Raw genomic sequence first — 17,829 nt, forward strand, 5'->3', positions numbered from 1 at the left:
TCGGAAGTCCCGGTGCTTCATCCCTGTGAGCATCACTTAGATCCAATGAGTGCTAAGTGTTCCATTTATTCTCATGAGAGATGGATTCATGTTGAATCACTACTTATGAAACATGGGTCAATGAGTTCGAGTCAAAAAACACACAGTTAATTCCTGATAGCAATATCACAAACAATGAGTGCTAAGTGCTCCATTTATTCTCATGAGAGATGGATTCATGTTGAATCACTACTCGTGAAACATGGATCAATGAATTTGACTCGAAAAACACAGAGTTAAACCCTGATAGCAATATCACAAATAGAAACATGTTTCAGAATCAGTTTTGATCCCTACAACTTTTTGACCATGTAGACGAGAATTAAAATCCTTTCACTTATTCATGTCACGATAAATTCAATACAGCAAAACATGCCCTGTTTCAGTCTTCGAAGCAAAGAAAGAAATAGCATAAATCGATAAACATGTACACGCAAGACCAAGTGAACTAACGATGCTTTCATCTCTAACAGATCAATCACTCGGCAAGAAAAAACAGGAATCCCAAAGCAGACATTGAAGAGATCTCCAAGCTCAAATTCAAAGCAGAGGAACAATGGCAGACGATTCAGAACGGGCCAGGCGTCCCCTTCCACCCGTCCAAGCACTTCAAGAGAGGTTCCACCATTTGATCCCTGCAAATGGCACCATACACCATTTCGATACACTCACCGGGTGATGTCGTGCGAGTCCCGGTCAAAAACTTTGCCCCAACCTGGTTTCGCAAGAAATCATACATGGGAAACGATCTGCATTCCTGGATCCGGTTGGGCAATGCACTTACCCCCTTGTCATAACTAGCCCTCGTTGAATTAACCTCAGATTCCAATTGGGTCTTGAGCTCGGATTCAAAGACATTAATCCGGTGAAAAATGGAGGTATTGGGATCCTTCTCGGCGTCTCCATTCTTGAAAGCGTGTTCCACCAAGACCTGCCTGACCTTTTTCATGAGACAATACCCGGCGCTGCAGGGATCATCGATGTAACCGAAAATGGGCTCTGCATCTACAACGTGGAGAAGATCCTTCTCGCAAAATCGCCCTGGTAGAAGCTCGCCATTGGGGCCAGTGCTCAGAGTCTTCCTTGCTACTTGTGTCACAACCTGCTTCACGGTCGCCTGCATATTTTCCTCCAAATGCCGCAAATCCACCGCTTGACAAATCCCAATCAAGTATGTTGACATCATGAGCTTCAGAATGTCCACCGCCTCTGCAGATTTCCGGGCAGAGATCAGACCAAGGGAATTCACATCCTGATTATGCTGCTCCGCACTCTGAACATGGGAAGTCACCGGATTCGCCAAGTAGAGAAGCTCAGAGGTGTAAGAAGCCATGGCGATCTCTGCCCCCTTGAGGCCGTAATCCAAACTAGGATTCGGCCCCCCGCTGAGATTCGACGGCAGGCCGCCATTGTAGTAGTCGTTCACAAGCTCGGAGAATTGGGCGAAAACGAGCTTACCAATTGCAGCAACGGCGAGTCTGAGATTGTCCATGGAGACTCCGATCGGCGTGCCCTGGAAATTCCCTCCGTGGAGGGCCTTGTCTCGGGCAACATCGATCACTGGATTGTCATTCACGGAATTAATTTCCCTCTGGATCATGTGTGTGGCAGCCCTGATTACCTCCACTTGCGGGCCTAGCCATTGCGGGGAAGTCCGCAAAGCGTAGCGATCCTGCTTGGGTTTCTGCAGGGGATTCAGCTCGTGCAATTTGGCGGCGTGTTGCATGTACGAGCTCCCATCCAAGACATACTCCATGATCGCAGCCGCTTCCATTTGTCCCGGATGGTGCTTGAGCTTGTGCGTCAGCGGATCTGTAAATTCCGGCTTCCCGTTCATCACTTCGCAGAACATCGCAGACGTTACTTCTGCCAAGACGGCCATGACGTTTGCATCGAAGCACACGATCGAAGCAAGGGCCGCACCGACGGAGGTCCCGTTAACAATGGCAAGCCCCTCTTTCGGCTGAAGCTGAAACGGCGTTTCGATGCCTACACGGCGGAGCGCCTCGAGGGCACCGATCTCCGAGCCGTCGGATGTAATGGCCTTCGAATTGGGTCTCCCGGTGAGAAGCCCGGCGATGTAGGAGAGCGGAACGAGGTCTCCGGACGCTGTAATGGTGCCCCTCAGAGGCATTTTGGGTGCAATTCCCGCATTCAGCAGTTTCTCCACCGTTTCGAGCAACTCCCACCGGATCCCCGAGTAGCCCTGCATCAGAGTGTTCGTCCTCACCAGCATGGCCGCCCGGGCGGTCTCGACTGGCAAGGTTGTTCCTTCCAGGAGGACACCCGCGTTAAGGAAACGAATGAGCTCCGTCTGAAGCTGAGCTCCCTGGTTTGTGCGTCTGTGAGATGTGGCTCCGAATCCGGTGGTGACGCCATAAGTGTCCGTGCCTTTGCACATCTGGTGCACTACCCAATTCGAGCTCTCCTCCACTCGGCCCTTCGCGGCCTCCGCATCGAGCTTCACTCGGACCTTGGGCCGTCTGGCAATGGCCGCAACGTCTGCAATTGTGAGGGATTTGCCTTCAATCGAGACTTCCTTGGACTCGAGGTAAGAATGCACCATGTTCTTCACTTCCTCCAGGTGGTTCCCCGCCATGGCCTTCGCCGCTCGCCCCCAATTCAGGGGATCCATGGACGGATCGCTCTTCACCGGAGGAGGAAGACCCGTTGATCCATCTTGCTGCATCAATGTCGTTCCCGCAACCATTTTGAGGGAAGTGGGGGGATTCTTATCAGCAATCTATGGGACTAAATGCTCGAGTGTCGAACCGATTGAAGAACAGGCGAGGCGACGCAATTGAACAGGGGAGGCTCTGAGAGTGGATTTGATTGACGAACAGGGGAGGCTTAGAGAGTGGTAATATACTGGTGTTTGTTCCTGCCCAACTACTAATAGCTCGAGTAAAAGGCCCCGATTGAAACACGAGGTCGCAACTCAAATTCAAGCGGAACACACGTGTATGCGTACAGATCACCAACTCGAGGTGTGATCCTGCGGGGGTCCAAAGAAGGTGACGCAGATAAGTAGGTACAGGTAATGGTGGATGGAAATCCAGAACTAACTCCTGCTCACCAACCCCCTTCCTCTCGAATTTATCATCGTTTTCTTCCATTTGAGGTTTGGTTGCTCGTGCTTCTCTCTGCCCATCTAATTTTCCATTCTCCTCCTCCTCACTGTCAAACATTTATCTTCCCCGCTACCAACTTTTCCATCCTGCCTACTCGTATGACCATTGTCCACCCTTGTCGTTTTCCACGATGCTTTTTTTTATACGAGCCCCTTGGGATTTTATCAATGATTCAGGCCCATTCGACGTTGCCACAAAGATATTGTAGCTAAAATTAAAACAGCTACTTGTTCTCAAGGTTTAATGTGTGCATTAATAGTATGTAGAATAAATCATAAATTTGTTAACACTCATTTTTCTTTATTTGATATATTAAATTAGGTTATATTTTTTGAAAATCTTATTATATTAAAAGTTTACATGTTTAATGACAAAGTTGTTGGAGTGGCCATTTATATAGTGATGAGTTTGAGTTGTTTTGACTATATTAAAGATTTGACTAGTTTATTTAATATGGTTAAATTTGTATTTATAGTGTTATATTAAGATAAAATGTACAAAACTATTTGTGTATGTTAAATTAAGACGAGCTTGCGTAAATTTTGTGAATAGTGCTACACATTATATAGAGACAATCTCCCAATTGCTTATATAACTTTTAGACATGCGTGTCTCTCCAAAAGCGAGCATGCACACGTACAAATTTTAGAGACAAGTTTCCTCTTGCTTCCACACATGTGCACCCACACATTTGCATTTTTGTGTTTCTTTAGAATAAGACTACAAGTGATATTTGTAGACCTAAGAATCTTTCAATTGTGTGCATTAATTTGTGTTACCTTAGTCAATAAGATTGAAAGTTTAATTATATAGAGAATGAAAGGGACATTCAAACATTTGAACTATGTAAACAATGCAATAATATTTTTATATTGTTTCATTGCTATGCTTAGGCAAAAAAGATTGTATTTGTACATTTTAAATGTGAATCACCATTATTGTGAATAAATCACAAATATGTGTGCAATATTTGTTTGGCAGCAATTTTTCTCTTGCTTCCATAGAATGTCTATCTCACGCACACATTTTCTTTTGTGCATTTCTTTGGGATGAAAATGAAAGGGATATTCATAGATTTGTGAATCTTTGAAGCTGTGGCAAATTACTGTTAGATTGACACTATCTCTCATCATTAATTAGTGTCACCTGAATCAATAGGGTTAAAAATACGATAGGGAGAATCAAAGTAGTATAAACATTTTATACTAATGGGTGTATTGATAGTCATTGAAAGAAATCATAAATTTGTTAAGACCCATTTTCCTTATTTATATAGGATTGATGTATAATATCATGTTATCATTTTTTCAGAATTTCATCACATTAAAATTGACAAGTCTTTAGTGACATAATGTATAATGACAAAGTTGTGATATGAATATCAGGATTTAACTGTGTGATTTTGAGTCAAACTTGATGACCCATGTCTCATGAGTAGTGATTCAACATGAGTCCATCTCTCATGAGAATAAATGGAACACTTAGCACTCATTGGATCTAGGTGATGCTCACAGGGGTGAAGCACCGAGACTTCCCGGGAGGTCACCCATCCCAGTACTACTCCAGCTTGAGCGCGTTTAACTACGGAGTTTCCTCCATAGTTAAACCCAAAGCTTGCAACCCCATTTGATCTATCCTATATGAGTATTGTTGTCACTGAAGTCTGCACCCTTGTCCAAAGTTGTTACCTAAGGATGACCTCGTGAAACATGGAAACAACCTCCAAGCTGTGGGACTTGAACTATGAGGTTGAGTCTCTAGAGAAGGCCGGTTTCCTCTTACTATCATGATGCACCTAACTACTCTTGGAGAGGAAAAGGGAGAAGGATAGCATGAAAGCAAATCTACCTAATCTAATCTAAAGAGGTGATGCACCAAAATAGAGTGTTCAGACCATTCTCTGCCCATATATGCACTATTGAACCAGAATGAAACTAAGGATATACACATTCAGACTTGCTTTAATCTAATAATCACATGCAAATTAGAAGACTAAGATGAATGACACAAGGAAAGAGAGATTCACTTATATTATCATTCATAGGCCAAAGAGATACAGTTATGCAGATCATAGATCTCTACAAAACACCAGTAAGAGGCAAAGAGTTCTTGCACTTTCATACCAATGGCTGAAAGAGATAAGGCAAAAAATCATGTAGTTCAGAGGCACATGGTAAACATTGAGAATCTACAAAGCAATAACAGAGAAAATAGAGAAAGGTCGACCCCTTCAAAAATTTTAGAAGTTGCCTTTATAGCTCAGGCATAACTAAGATGTCCTCCAACTGAAGTTACTCCCCAACCACTACATTGAAGTCCTACAGAGAACAATCATGGGGATCTAGAAGAAAATTCGATCTGAATATAGCTTTTTGGTACCTTGAAATCTGATTTTTAACTAAAATAGGGCCTCGAAAAGATAGAAACGGTGCCATAACTGTGCTTTGACTAGGTAGATAGGTTCGATCAAGGGGTAGAGTGTTCCTCTTTGTTTTGTATTTACTCCAAGGTGGTTGGAATCGATCATAAGATCAGATTATGCAAAAAAAACCTCGGTATCCCCTGTTCCCAGTTCACGAACTAGCGTGGTCAGCAGGTCAACATAACCCTGGCACCAAAATGAACCATGTGGACCAACAATCTCTTTTCACTTTGCCACCCCACAAGGTCTTCCTGAGGTTGACCAATCTTTCTTTACTAACTGCACCAATTCCTCAAACTCCAACTACTACGGTCACATTAACTACCAGCGCATCTAACTGTTACTGCCTCCACCAGACCCACTAGGACAAGTGTCACTGAGGCGCTATGTCGCTATGCGTATCCTTCAAGCAATTTTCCATAGCAAGATAGTGTCTACCATGGATTTAGATTGATCTAACGATTGTGAAGACTCGCCATATTACTGCGCTATCTCCTTAAAAGAAACTTGAAAACCTGGACCCACAAACCACTTGGCAACCACCTGGCATCTTCATCTTGGCATGACCTAGCCCTACCGATCCATGTGGCATAGTGGAGCTATGTCACTATGGGTAATATCCTCGTAGTTTTCCATAGCGAGATAGCGCCCACTGTCGATTTTACTTAGATCTGTGGTGATCAACAAAAAGGTAGGACTGCACACCGAGTTGGCTGAGTGGACCAACAAAATATCACCACTGTACTATGACCCACCTGACAATTTCCACCGAGGACGAGCCATAATATCATTTGTGCCACATGTCATCGAGGCGCTATGTCACTATGGATAATATCCTCACAATTTTCCATAGCGAGATAGCACCCACCATTGATCTAGACTGATCTGAGGGTGAGGAAATCTTCATGCGTTCGAAATGGGCATGGGTGCAGGTAACTGCTGACATCAATGAACTGCCTAGCTAGCGACAAATCAAAGCCTCGTTCCAAGCACAAGTCATCCTTCCACGTTGCCTGAGGTCCCACCGTGTGTGCCAAATTTTATCATTGATATCCAACGGGGCATGCTTGGGACCCACCTTCCTTCTGATGTCGCTGCAGTATCACTTTTCATTTGGGTGCTATGTCGCTAACGACAAGGAATACAAATTTTTTGATAGCGCCATAGCGCCCACCGTGGATCTATCAAAACCTGGCGCTAGAGAAACAAAAAGGAAAAGGAGGACCCATTAGCCACGCGGTCAAAAGGCGCTATGTCGCTATGGCAAAACAACATGCAACTTCCCATAACGAGATAGCGCCAACTGTTGATTTATCTTGATCTGACGATGGGGACTTGCGGGCCCGCAAAAAAATTAAAATGCACAGGGAAAGAAATATATAAGGTTGAGTGTAAAGTATTTTTTGCCCCTTTTGAATATTTGAATATTTAAAACTTGTGAACGTTACTATGTTGAATTCAAATGTGGTGATTCTGGCGAGAAGGCAAAAATGACCAACAAATCCGGCAACTCAGAGGGGATGCAAGCTAGCTATGCGTAGATTAGTGACCTTATGCATCTATTAGTCTACAAAGTCAAAAGATGTAGCTCCTGCGTACACTGTGAAATCCTAACCCCACCTTTGAGAGGAAAACCCTGAAACCCTTGTCTCTGCAACTGGAACCAGAGACAAAACCTTCTTTCTGCAACCACAAAACTTCGAGAAAATTGGCTATCTCATAGAGAAATAGCTTGTGCTCGTGCACTTCTTGGAAAATAGGAGAGCTAAAAAAAGGAAACTATTCTACTTATATACATGAAACCTTCAACCTTCATCAGAAGCATGGTTTGAGATAAATCCCATTGACCGAGATGGGCAAAATTTCACCACTAGGCCTGCTTAACTGAAAAGCATTGGCCTATTTACAACTGATAATCAGATAGGGACCACTCCATAATGCACCAAACTTTGAGTGTCTTCCTGGTTTTGCCTTATCTGCATCCCATTTCAGAACCAAATCTCCCTCTCAGAAGATTCTGACCCTAGCCTTCCTGTCAGAACTCTTTTTTACTTGCTACTAGTGTGTCTCTAGGTTCTGCATGGCTTTACTTCTCTTCTCTTCCAGCTCCATTAGCTCTGCTATTCTTACTATCATGGCATCATCTTCAATCAACTCCAGCTAATGAGCTAGCTCTAGGGATGGGAACTCCAATGAAATTGGAAGCCTTGCTTCTCTGCTATAGACTAACAAAAATGGTGAATTCCCTATTGACCTTTTAGGCATTATTCTATCAGCCCATAGTGCAGTCTTCAGTTTTTTTATGCCAACACCTCTGGTTATCCTCAATTGTTCTCTTTATGATTTTGATTAGGTTCTTGTTGGAGGACTTGGCCAAACCATTACCCTGAGGATAGTAATTTGAGGATGTGCTCAAATAGATATTATGATCCATTGCCCATGCACAAATCTGAGCTGCAACAAAATACTTTGCATTATCTAAAATAATGGTTGAAGGGGCACCAAACCTAGTCACAATTCCATCAAGGAACTCAACAACTGAAGATTCAGTGGCATCCTTCAATGCAACTACCTCTCTCCATCTAGTGACGTAATCTATAGTAGCTAAAATCCATTTGTGACTTGAATTCGAAGGCGGATTGATAGGGCCTATGAAATCCAATCCCCATTGGGCAAAAGGCTAATCCACCTGAATGGGATGAAGGGGAAGAGCTGCAAGCTTCTATTTACTAGAGAAGAAAGCACATTTCTCACACTTCCTCACATACCTATGACAATCATGAAACATGGTCGGCCAATAATAACCAACCCTCATGATCTTTGTTGCAGTTGTCCTTGATGAGAAATGACCACCATCAGGACCATCATGAAGTTCTTTGATCATTCTTTTAGCCTAGTTTGTATCAAGGCATCTTAATATGGCTCCATAAAACTCTTTTCTAAAGAGGACACCATCAATTATGACATAAGGAATTGACTATAATCTATACTATCTCCTTTTAGTTCTATCTAATCCTTAAGGGTATCCATTGCCTAATAAGACATTCATCATATCATCCATCCAACTCCTTGGGTTGCTATTTCTTACCTCTTGTTGCTTTGTCAGTATCATAGCAGCTTCCTCATCAGGTTCTTGAGATGATAACATCTATTTACACAACCCCCTCCCTCTTACCAACTTGGTAATTTGAATGTCAATATCATATTCCATGACTTTAGTAATCCAGCCAGCTCTTTTCTCACTAATATCTTTACTCAAAAAAAAATCCTTCACATTGGCATGGGGTACTAACAAATGAATCTTATTATGAGACAAGAGGTGTCTAAATTTCTTTAAAGTTCTTATGACTGCAAGGGCTTGCTTCTCTACATAGCTATATTCATCTTCATATTCTTTAAGCCCTTCACTAAAGAAAGCTATGGGCTGCTTGTCACCTTTATCATTTCTTTGAGTCAAGACAGTAGAAATGCTTGACTCACCACCTAGGGTATAAAGGATGAAATCTTTATCAAAATTTTGATTCATGAGAGTAGGGGCCGAGGCTATGGATGCCTTGGTCTCTTTAAAACTTTCCTTCCCTTCCTTGGTCCATGCAAAGACCATACCTTTCTTGAGCATAGTTGTAAGAGGTTTCACCATGGTAGCAAGATTAGGGATAAATCTTCTCACAAAATTTATCCTACCTAGGAAACTTTGTAGCCCTTTCTTGTGTTTAGGAAGAGGGAGGGAAAGTATTGCTTTTTTCCTCTCTTGATCAATGGTTAAGCCATCCTCTGATACGATATGTCCTAATAATTTTCCTTGGTTAGTAGCAAAGACACACTTGCTTGGGTTAAGGGAAACCCCAAACTCTCTGCATCTTAAGAATACCTGCCTAAGATGACCAAAATGATCATCTACATTCTTTGAATATACTATGATATCATCAAGGTAAACTAGCACAAAGCTTTCAATCATATTCTTGAAGGCCATCTCCATTGCTTTGTAAAATGTAGCACCTGCATTAGTTAGCCCAAGTGGCATTTTATAATAAGCATAGGTACCCCACTTGGTAGTGAATGTAGTGTTGTATCTATCAGACTCTTTAACCAGCACTTGATTGTAGCCAGAAAATCCATCAAGAAATGAAAATCTCTTTGAACCACTGACCTTGGACAAAATCTGCTCCATAGAAGGGAGAGGATGGTGATCTTTAAGGGAAGCTTGGTTAAGGTCCCTAAAGTCCACACACAATCTAATTTCTCCATTCTTCTTCCTAACAAGGACAAGGTTTGCTACCCATGATGAGTGTTTGATGGGATAAATTATATGGGCCTCAATCAAGTTGGATAGCTCCTTTCTCATCAAGGGTTCAATTTTAGGATTCACTGGCCTTTGCTTTTGTCTTACTAGTTTTTCATTATCAACTAAATCTATAGTATGTTGAAATAAACTTGGGTCAAAGCCCTTTAAATCATCATATGTCTAGGAAAATATATCATTAAATTCTTGAAATAGATGAATAAAACTCTCTTGCTCAATTTCAGAACATACCTTACCCATGTTTAAGGATTTTCCATTAGCAACCATGACTGGAATATGATCATCTTCATCAACAGTTAGGTTCATGTCTCTGCCTCTTGCTTGGTCATCAGGATTGAAAACACTCTCTAAGGTAAATGCGACCCTTAGGCAATTTTTTAGAACTAAGATTAATGATTTGATCACCATACTGATCCTATAGTCTTAACTGGTTTTTACTTGAAAATTCTGCCTCATTCTGCAAGAAGCTCACAATTTTCTCATAAGATTCAAACACCTGCCAATGGATGTTGTTATTAGGGATAGCAAGCTTGACTACCACTCTGATTTTTTTCTTATTCTCCTCCTCAAGATTCCCTAGCACATCATAAGATGCACCTATTGCTGCAAGTCTATCAACATGTCTGTTTTCTTTTCTAGGGATGCTTTGAATATTAAATGCATTAAAACCCTCAAGCAAATCCCATACCGTATGTTTATAAGACTTGAGCAAACCATTCTTGGTGATATTATGATTTCTCACTTGATTGACCACCAACTCACTGTCTCCATAAACTCTTAAATCTTGAATTCCTCTTTTTTGAGCAAGTAGGAGACCTTAAATCAAGGATTCGTACTCGGCCACATTATTAGTGCAACTGAACTAGACCCTAAAGGAGAAATAGTACCTTACTTGTGCAAGAGAAATTAACATCACACCAGCCCCTGGTCCATTTTTATTCCTTGATCCATCAAAGTACATACTCCATATCCCACTCATATCTTCTTTAGTCTCCACAAGATTGGGAACTAAAGCATCTTTCTCCAATATACAATAAGAACTGAGACTTGTCTCAAGGGTTTCTGGCATAAGATCGAATTGATATGCATTAGCCCATTCATCCAAGAAAAAATTAGGTATCTCTGCTAGGGGAGTGGTGGGCTCATTCACTATGTCATTCTCATCCATCTTTAGAATAGGGCAATTCATGTTAATGGGGTTGGGAGTGTAAGATTCAGTATGATGGAGGGCTAGAGGCTTTGCTCTAATTGAAGCATTGGCTCCATATCTTGTTTTAAAAGACATATATGACCAATCAAAAGATATGGAACCACCTATTTGGGTAGTAAAGTCTCTTGACAGATAGATGGCAAAATATGGCTTGACCTCAGCAATAGAGATATCTTGGGTTACAGTACAACTAGGGCATGCATGTAAAGCCATCTCCACATTCCTAAGGATCCCTACAGTCTTGATAGTACTACCATCCAACTGTAATACATCCCTAACAATGGGCTCATATTTCATTCTCAAAGCATCAGCAACACACCTAAGCATCACTGAACTGCTAGCCCTTGAATCAATCATGCAATTATGGACTAGTTTTCCCCCTATAATTAGAGAAACATAGAATGGAGGAGGTTTAACCTTTTTACTTGTTTCTACCTCCCTTGATGGTTGTACTAGGCTTGTGGCACTTTCCATGCTGAGTGTCTGATCCTTTGGTTCAATTCTTTCCAATTCTCACTGCAGCAACCTCTTTTGCATGGGTATAGTAGCAACAACATCCCACATGGAGATATTCACATTTTTCTTCTTCATTTTCTCTACCATTCTGAATGGCATAGCAGGTGTTTTGGTAGAACCCTTGGGAGTTGCGATCATAGGAGGTTGAGATGGAATAACCTAAGGATCAATTGCATCCTTTCTGCCATGATTTTTCCTTTGCTGCTGAAAGGTGATTGATTTTTTACTGCTTACTCATGAGATATCGCATTTGAAGTTGAGGCCTGATTGGGAGGAGGAGGGACAACATCTTCCATAGCTCTTCTTTTTCTTCTAGTGTTATGAGCAATGGAATCTTGGTTTACATTACAATGCTCCTCCATCTGATGATTCATAAAAGAGCAATCACCCTGTCTTTACATATTTGAGGTATCTTTAAATTGGTCCTCCTTGTATGATTGTTTTGCAATAGGTTCTTGGACTATCAAAGCCATAAAAGATTCAGCCTTTTGACACATACAATAGGCATAGGAGTAGTTACAAGAGGGACAAAAATCTTGATCTTGAGCCATATTGTTTTGAGGGACTATAGCCCTACTTTGGTTTACATTTGAGGTTGAAGCATGGCCACCCTGCCTACTCTGATCAAAAGAATTGTTCCAATGATTAGGATTTGGAGGCCTACCACTGCTTGGAGTTTGATATTGCAATTGATGAGGCTTGCTACCTTGAGCTTGCTATCTTTCTAAAGTCACCACCTTGTTGCTTACTTTCTGCATCATAGAGAAGTTATCCTCTAGCTTCTTCCCATAATCTTGCAATCTTTTCTCTAGGTTCTTTTCTCTTTTATCCATATTCTGCATCAAAGATTGCATCATCTCTTTGATTTCATCTATCCCATTTGAAGATGTGGAAGCTTGAGGGGGTGGGGTAAGGGGTTGTGATGTAGAAGCTGTGGGAAGAGGGGCCATTACTGGTTGATGGTTTGGGACATCTGGGAAAAAAGGCATAGGAGGCCTTGGAGCTAGCTTACCTCCTTGTATTAGAATGTTCTCTGATTTTATTGCTATGTCATAAGCATTAGGCAAGGTATCTCCTCCCATAGTTTGGATTGTAGTGGCAATATCACTATTAAAAGATCTAAGGTAATGCAAGAAGGCATTACCAAGAGTAGGCTTCATTGAAGTAGGTATTCTATCTCATGTCTTTTGAAATCTATAATTAAAATCTTAGTCTTTTTATAGTAGTCAATTGCTCTAAAAGTGACAAATAGTCACTTTTATCCTCAAAATGCTTGCACAATCTTGCTCCTAATCCATCCCAATATATTATAGAACCATGATCTAAACCTCTATAGCATAGTAGTGCTTTTCCTTTCAAGGATGAGGCTAGGAGCCTAATTGCAACATCATCCTCTGTAATAACATGGATATTGTATACATTTGCAACCTCTTGAATGTGTTCTAATGGGGAGATAGAAGTTTCACCAGTAAACTCTGGTATAGTTTTGAGGGTAGCTACTAGTATGTCATGTCTTTGGGCTAATAAGAGAGGGCTCCCACCATTAAAGGTGGCAAAACTACGAGTTATAGGCAATGCCATATAGACAAGTGATATGTTGATATGTATTGATGGAAAACTAGGCTGAGATCTAACAGTAGGAGGAGTAGAGATAGATCGTGTAGGGGTATTTGTTACTATTGGACTCCTATCTGGTGATAAAGATACTCTAGTCTTCCTTCTTCTAGGGTTTGAAAATGAAAGCTCTTGATACTAAAACTTACCTCTAGAAGATGCCCTTGTTTCAGCTCTGGGCATAAATCACTGCAACTTTGGTCTGGAACCTAATATGTATTTGAAGCTCAGAGTCACCAAGTACTTTGAAGAATGAGCCTCTTGAAGGCTTAAACACCAAAGCCAATACTATCTCCTTGGTATTGATCTTGGAATCTTCCCTTTTCACACCAGTAGGCTTGAATTTTTCTAAAAAGTTGTCCCACTGGGCATGCCAAAAACTATTGTCACTGAAGTCTGCACACTTGTCCAAAGTTGTTACCTAAGGACGACCTTGTGAAACATGAAAACAACCTCCAAGCTGTGGGACTTGAACTATGAGGTTGAGTCTCTAGAGAAGGCCAGTTTCCTCTTACTATCAAGATGCACCTAACTACTCTCGGAGAGGAAAAGGGAGAAGGAGAGCATGAAAGCAAATCTACCTAATCTAATCTAAAGAGATGATGCACCAAAATAGAGTGTTCAGACCAATCTCTGCCTATATATGCACTATTGAACTAGAATGAAACTAAGGATATACACATTCAGACTTGCTTTAATCTAATAATCACATGCAGATCAGAAGACTAAGATGAGTGACACAAGGAAAGAGAGATTCACTTATATTATCATTCATAGGCCAAAGAGATATAGTCATGCAGATCATAGATCTCTACAAAACACCAGTAAGAGGCAAAGAGTTCTTGCACTTTCATACCAATGGCTCAAAGAGATAAGGTAGAAAATCATGTAGTTCAGAGGCACAGGGGAATTTACACTGAGAATCTGTAGAGCAATAACAGAGAAAAAAGAGAAAGGTCGACTCCTTCAAAATTTTTAGAAGTTGCCTTTATAGCTAAGGCATAACTAAGATGTCCTCCAACTAAAGTTACTCCCCAACCACTACATTGAAGTCCTACAGAGAATAATCATGGGGATCCAAAAGAAAATTTGATCTGAATATAGCTTTTTGGTACCCTGAAATCTGATTTTTAACTAAAATAGGGCCTCGAAAAGATAGAAACAGGGCCATAACTATGCTCTGACCAGGTAGATAGGTTGGATCGGGGGGTAGAGTGTTCCTCTTTGTTTCATATTTACTCCAAGGTGGTTGGAATCGATCATAAGATCATATTATGCAAAAAAGACCTCGGTATCCCCTATTCCTAGTTCACGAACCAGCATGGTCAATAGGTCAACATAACTCTAGCACCAGAATGAGCCACATGGACCAACGATCTCTTTTCACTTTGCCACTTTACAAGGTCTTCCCAAGGTTGACCAATCTTTCTTTACTAACTGCGCCAATTCCTCAAACTCCAACTTCGATGGTCACATTAACTGCCAATGCATCTAACCGTTACTGCCTCCACTAGACCCACTAGGACATGTGTCATCGAGGCACTATGTCACTATGTGTATCCTCTGAGAAATTTCCCATAGCGAGATAGCACGCGTTGTGGATTTAGACTGATCTGACGATCGTGAAGACTCGCCATATTACTGCACTATCTCCTTAAAAGAAACCTGAAAACCTAGACCCATGAACCACTTGGCAACCACCTAGCATCTTCATCTTGGTGTGACCTAGCCCTACCGATTCACATGGCACAATGGTGCTATGTCGCTATGGGTAATATCCTCGCAGTTTTCCATAGCGAGATAGCGCCCACTGTCAATTTTCCTTAGATCTATGGTGATCAACAAAAAGGCACAACTGCACACTGAGTTGGCTAAGTGGACCAATGAAATATCACCACTTTACTATGACCCACCTGACAACTACCACCGAGGACGAGCTGTAATATTACTTTAGAGAAGGGCAGGCCCATGATATCGTCTATGCTACACGTCGTTGAGGCACTATGTTGCTATGGATAATATCCTCGTAGTTTTCCAGAGTGAAATAGCACCCACCAATGATCGAGACTGATCTGAGGGTGAGGAAATCTTCATGCGTTCGAAAGAGGCATGGGTCCAGGTAACTGCTGACATCAATGAACTGCCCAGCTGGTGACAAATCAAAGACTTGTTCCAAGCACAAGTCATCCTTCCACATTGCCTAAGGTCCCATCATTTGTGCCAAATTTCATCAGTGATATTCGACGAGGCATGCTTGGGACCTACCTTCCTTCTAATGTTGCCATAGTATCACTTTTCGTTTGGGCACTATGTCGCTAACGACGAGGAACACAGATTTTCTTATAGCGCCATAGCACCCACCATGGATCTATCAAAATCCAACACTGGAGAAACAAAAAGGAAAAGGAGGACCCACTGACCACATGGCCAAAAGGTGCTATGTCGCTATGGCAAAACAACGTGCAACTTCCCATAGCGAGATAGCGCCAACTGTTGATTTATCTCGATCCGACGATGGGGACTTGCAGGCCCGCAAAAACAATAAAATGTACAGGGAAAGAAATATATAAGGTTGAGCGTAAAGTATTTTGTGCCCATTTCATGAAATCCCATTTTGAGAAATTTCCAAATCTGCATTTTACCCTAAGTGTCAAACAACGATAGGAAGTTGTGTTTTCCATTGAATATCTCACACCCAGAAAGGTTTTGTGACTTTTTGCTTTGAGAGTGTCTAGTGTCCATACCTGAGAGCCTATGTTTCAAATTTCAATCCGTTTCGAGTTTGCTTGACTAGGTTTTGAATCCCTCAAAGTTGGCAATTTACTGTTTTAATGCTGATGCACATTGTACACATATCTGGGAAGCCCTGTTTGACGAGTTATAATTTTGACCCAGTTGACCATAATGCTAAGATTCCTTTTGCATTGTATTGTAGACATCAAGGACTCTTTATGTTTCAATTTTCAATTTATGACAAATCCGTTTGATTAGTTTTCAAACACGATTCCAAACGCAATTTGTAACTTTTTAGTGGTGTCAGCAAATGCAGATTGTTTGGTACCCCTCTTCGTGATGTCATAACTTGAAACTCATGATTGGTGGGATCAAATGGATTGTACCACTGTGTTTTCCTCTAAAAATACTTTAAGTGTGTCAGTTTTCAAGTCATGACGAATCCATTTGCACACTTTTCCAGGTCAATTCCTTTTGCAAAAATCACTTTCTGTCAGTATTTCCAATCTGCAAAATCCAAGTAGCCTACTTTGCACCTCCGCAAAATTTTCCCCGTGATCTTTCATGAGCCCAAATCATATAATCCTATTCTCCTCATGACAATATACTCATGCCCTAGATTCTAGATCCCCAAGTGCACATATGTCCAATTTTCCAGGCCATTTCCAAACGCACTTTCGAATTTTCTAACATGTTTATTTGTAGGTGAATTTAAGTTGGTAACTTCGGAGGTCAATATATTTTGACCCTGATGTCATCATGCAACGAGATTTGGTAGGCCTGTTGAACATGTCAAAGAGAACAAAGATCCTAAGTTTCAGAGTTTGATCAGGTGTTTATGTCAGTTTTTAAAGCCATGCAACAGGCTTCCTGACAGAGATTTCACAGTGGTGTAGAAATGATTCAAAATGAGTTTTTAGTATTGATTCAGTGATCATTTCAGTTTCTAGTCAGTTCAAGATGATCGATGAATCAGTTTGCCAGATCAATTGTTTGTAAACAAAATTTTTTTTAGCCAGACCCACTTTGGGATCCAATTGATTCTATCAGATAGAGTAAGCCTAAGAATTGAAAATAATGAAGCTAGAGTTGTGTATGGGATGATGAAAATATTTCCTGTAGTAGAAGCGACATGCCCCAGGTGTCAGTCAGGCATACAGGCCACAGACACTAGGGTAGCAGACTGATGGAATTGTCAATGAACTCGAGGGAGTCACATTTGCTCTTGAACCATTAGAAAAGGAGATTGGTGATGAGATCATTGCATTGATATAGCAGGACAAGGATTCCAGTTGTGAAAATGGTACATTAGAATTGGATGCTTTCCATCGGGTGGCTTTGAAGTTAGACATCATCTCCTCAAGAGCTATCTTGACAAAAAAAAGAGCACTTAAGAGATTGCTTGATAAAGCTCACTATGATGAAGGCAAGCAAAAAGGGAAAGAGAAGCATCCAGAGCTTCTTCAACTGGTACTACTTTTCCTTCACCATAGTAGTCATGATAGCACTCACAATCATTATGTATATTCAGGATAGTGTGAGTTGGAGTTAGGGACTGGGCATTCCATCTGCTCTGATTTTCTTTTCGGTGACCTACTGTTTCTTCAGAAAGAGGATTTATAAGTATTCTCAACGTGTCAAAACTCATAAAAAGGGTTCCCACATCACACGAGAAGAACACGCAAAGAGAGCAGAGGTATGAAGAGTCTAACAAAGAAAACTCACGTGTTCAAAGAGCCTCACGCATTGGGGCAGTCCATATGAAAAGGGTGACTCACACCTCTTATAAAAGAGTAGATAAACAGACATCCATATCAGCAGGCATGAGAAAATGTAATAAATCCACCAAGTTTTAAAGAAC

The 17,829-nt window shown here is 41.3% G+C and overlaps 1 protein-coding gene across 1 annotated transcript; it reads right to left on the minus strand.

Annotated features, from left to right (window-relative positions):
- Positions 1–353: 353 nt before the first annotated feature.
- On the minus strand, positions 354–2,914 carry LOC149529707 (phenylalanine ammonia-lyase-like). Its single transcript, XM_089808535.1, has one exon. The coding sequence runs from the start codon at positions 2,747–2,749 to the stop codon at positions 608–610; it is 2,142 nt and encodes a 713-aa protein (XP_089664661.1). The 5' UTR covers positions 2,750–2,914; the 3' UTR covers positions 354–607.
- Positions 2,915–17,829: the final 14,915 nt, after the last annotated feature.

The sequence above is a fragment of the Cupressus sempervirens genome, chromosome 11 (genome assembly GCF_028749045.1).
Source record: "Cupressus sempervirens isolate cs-2001-9-10 chromosome 11, ASM2874904v1, whole genome shotgun sequence".
Classification (NCBI taxonomy): domain Eukaryota; kingdom Viridiplantae; phylum Streptophyta; class Pinopsida; order Cupressales; family Cupressaceae; genus Cupressus; species Cupressus sempervirens.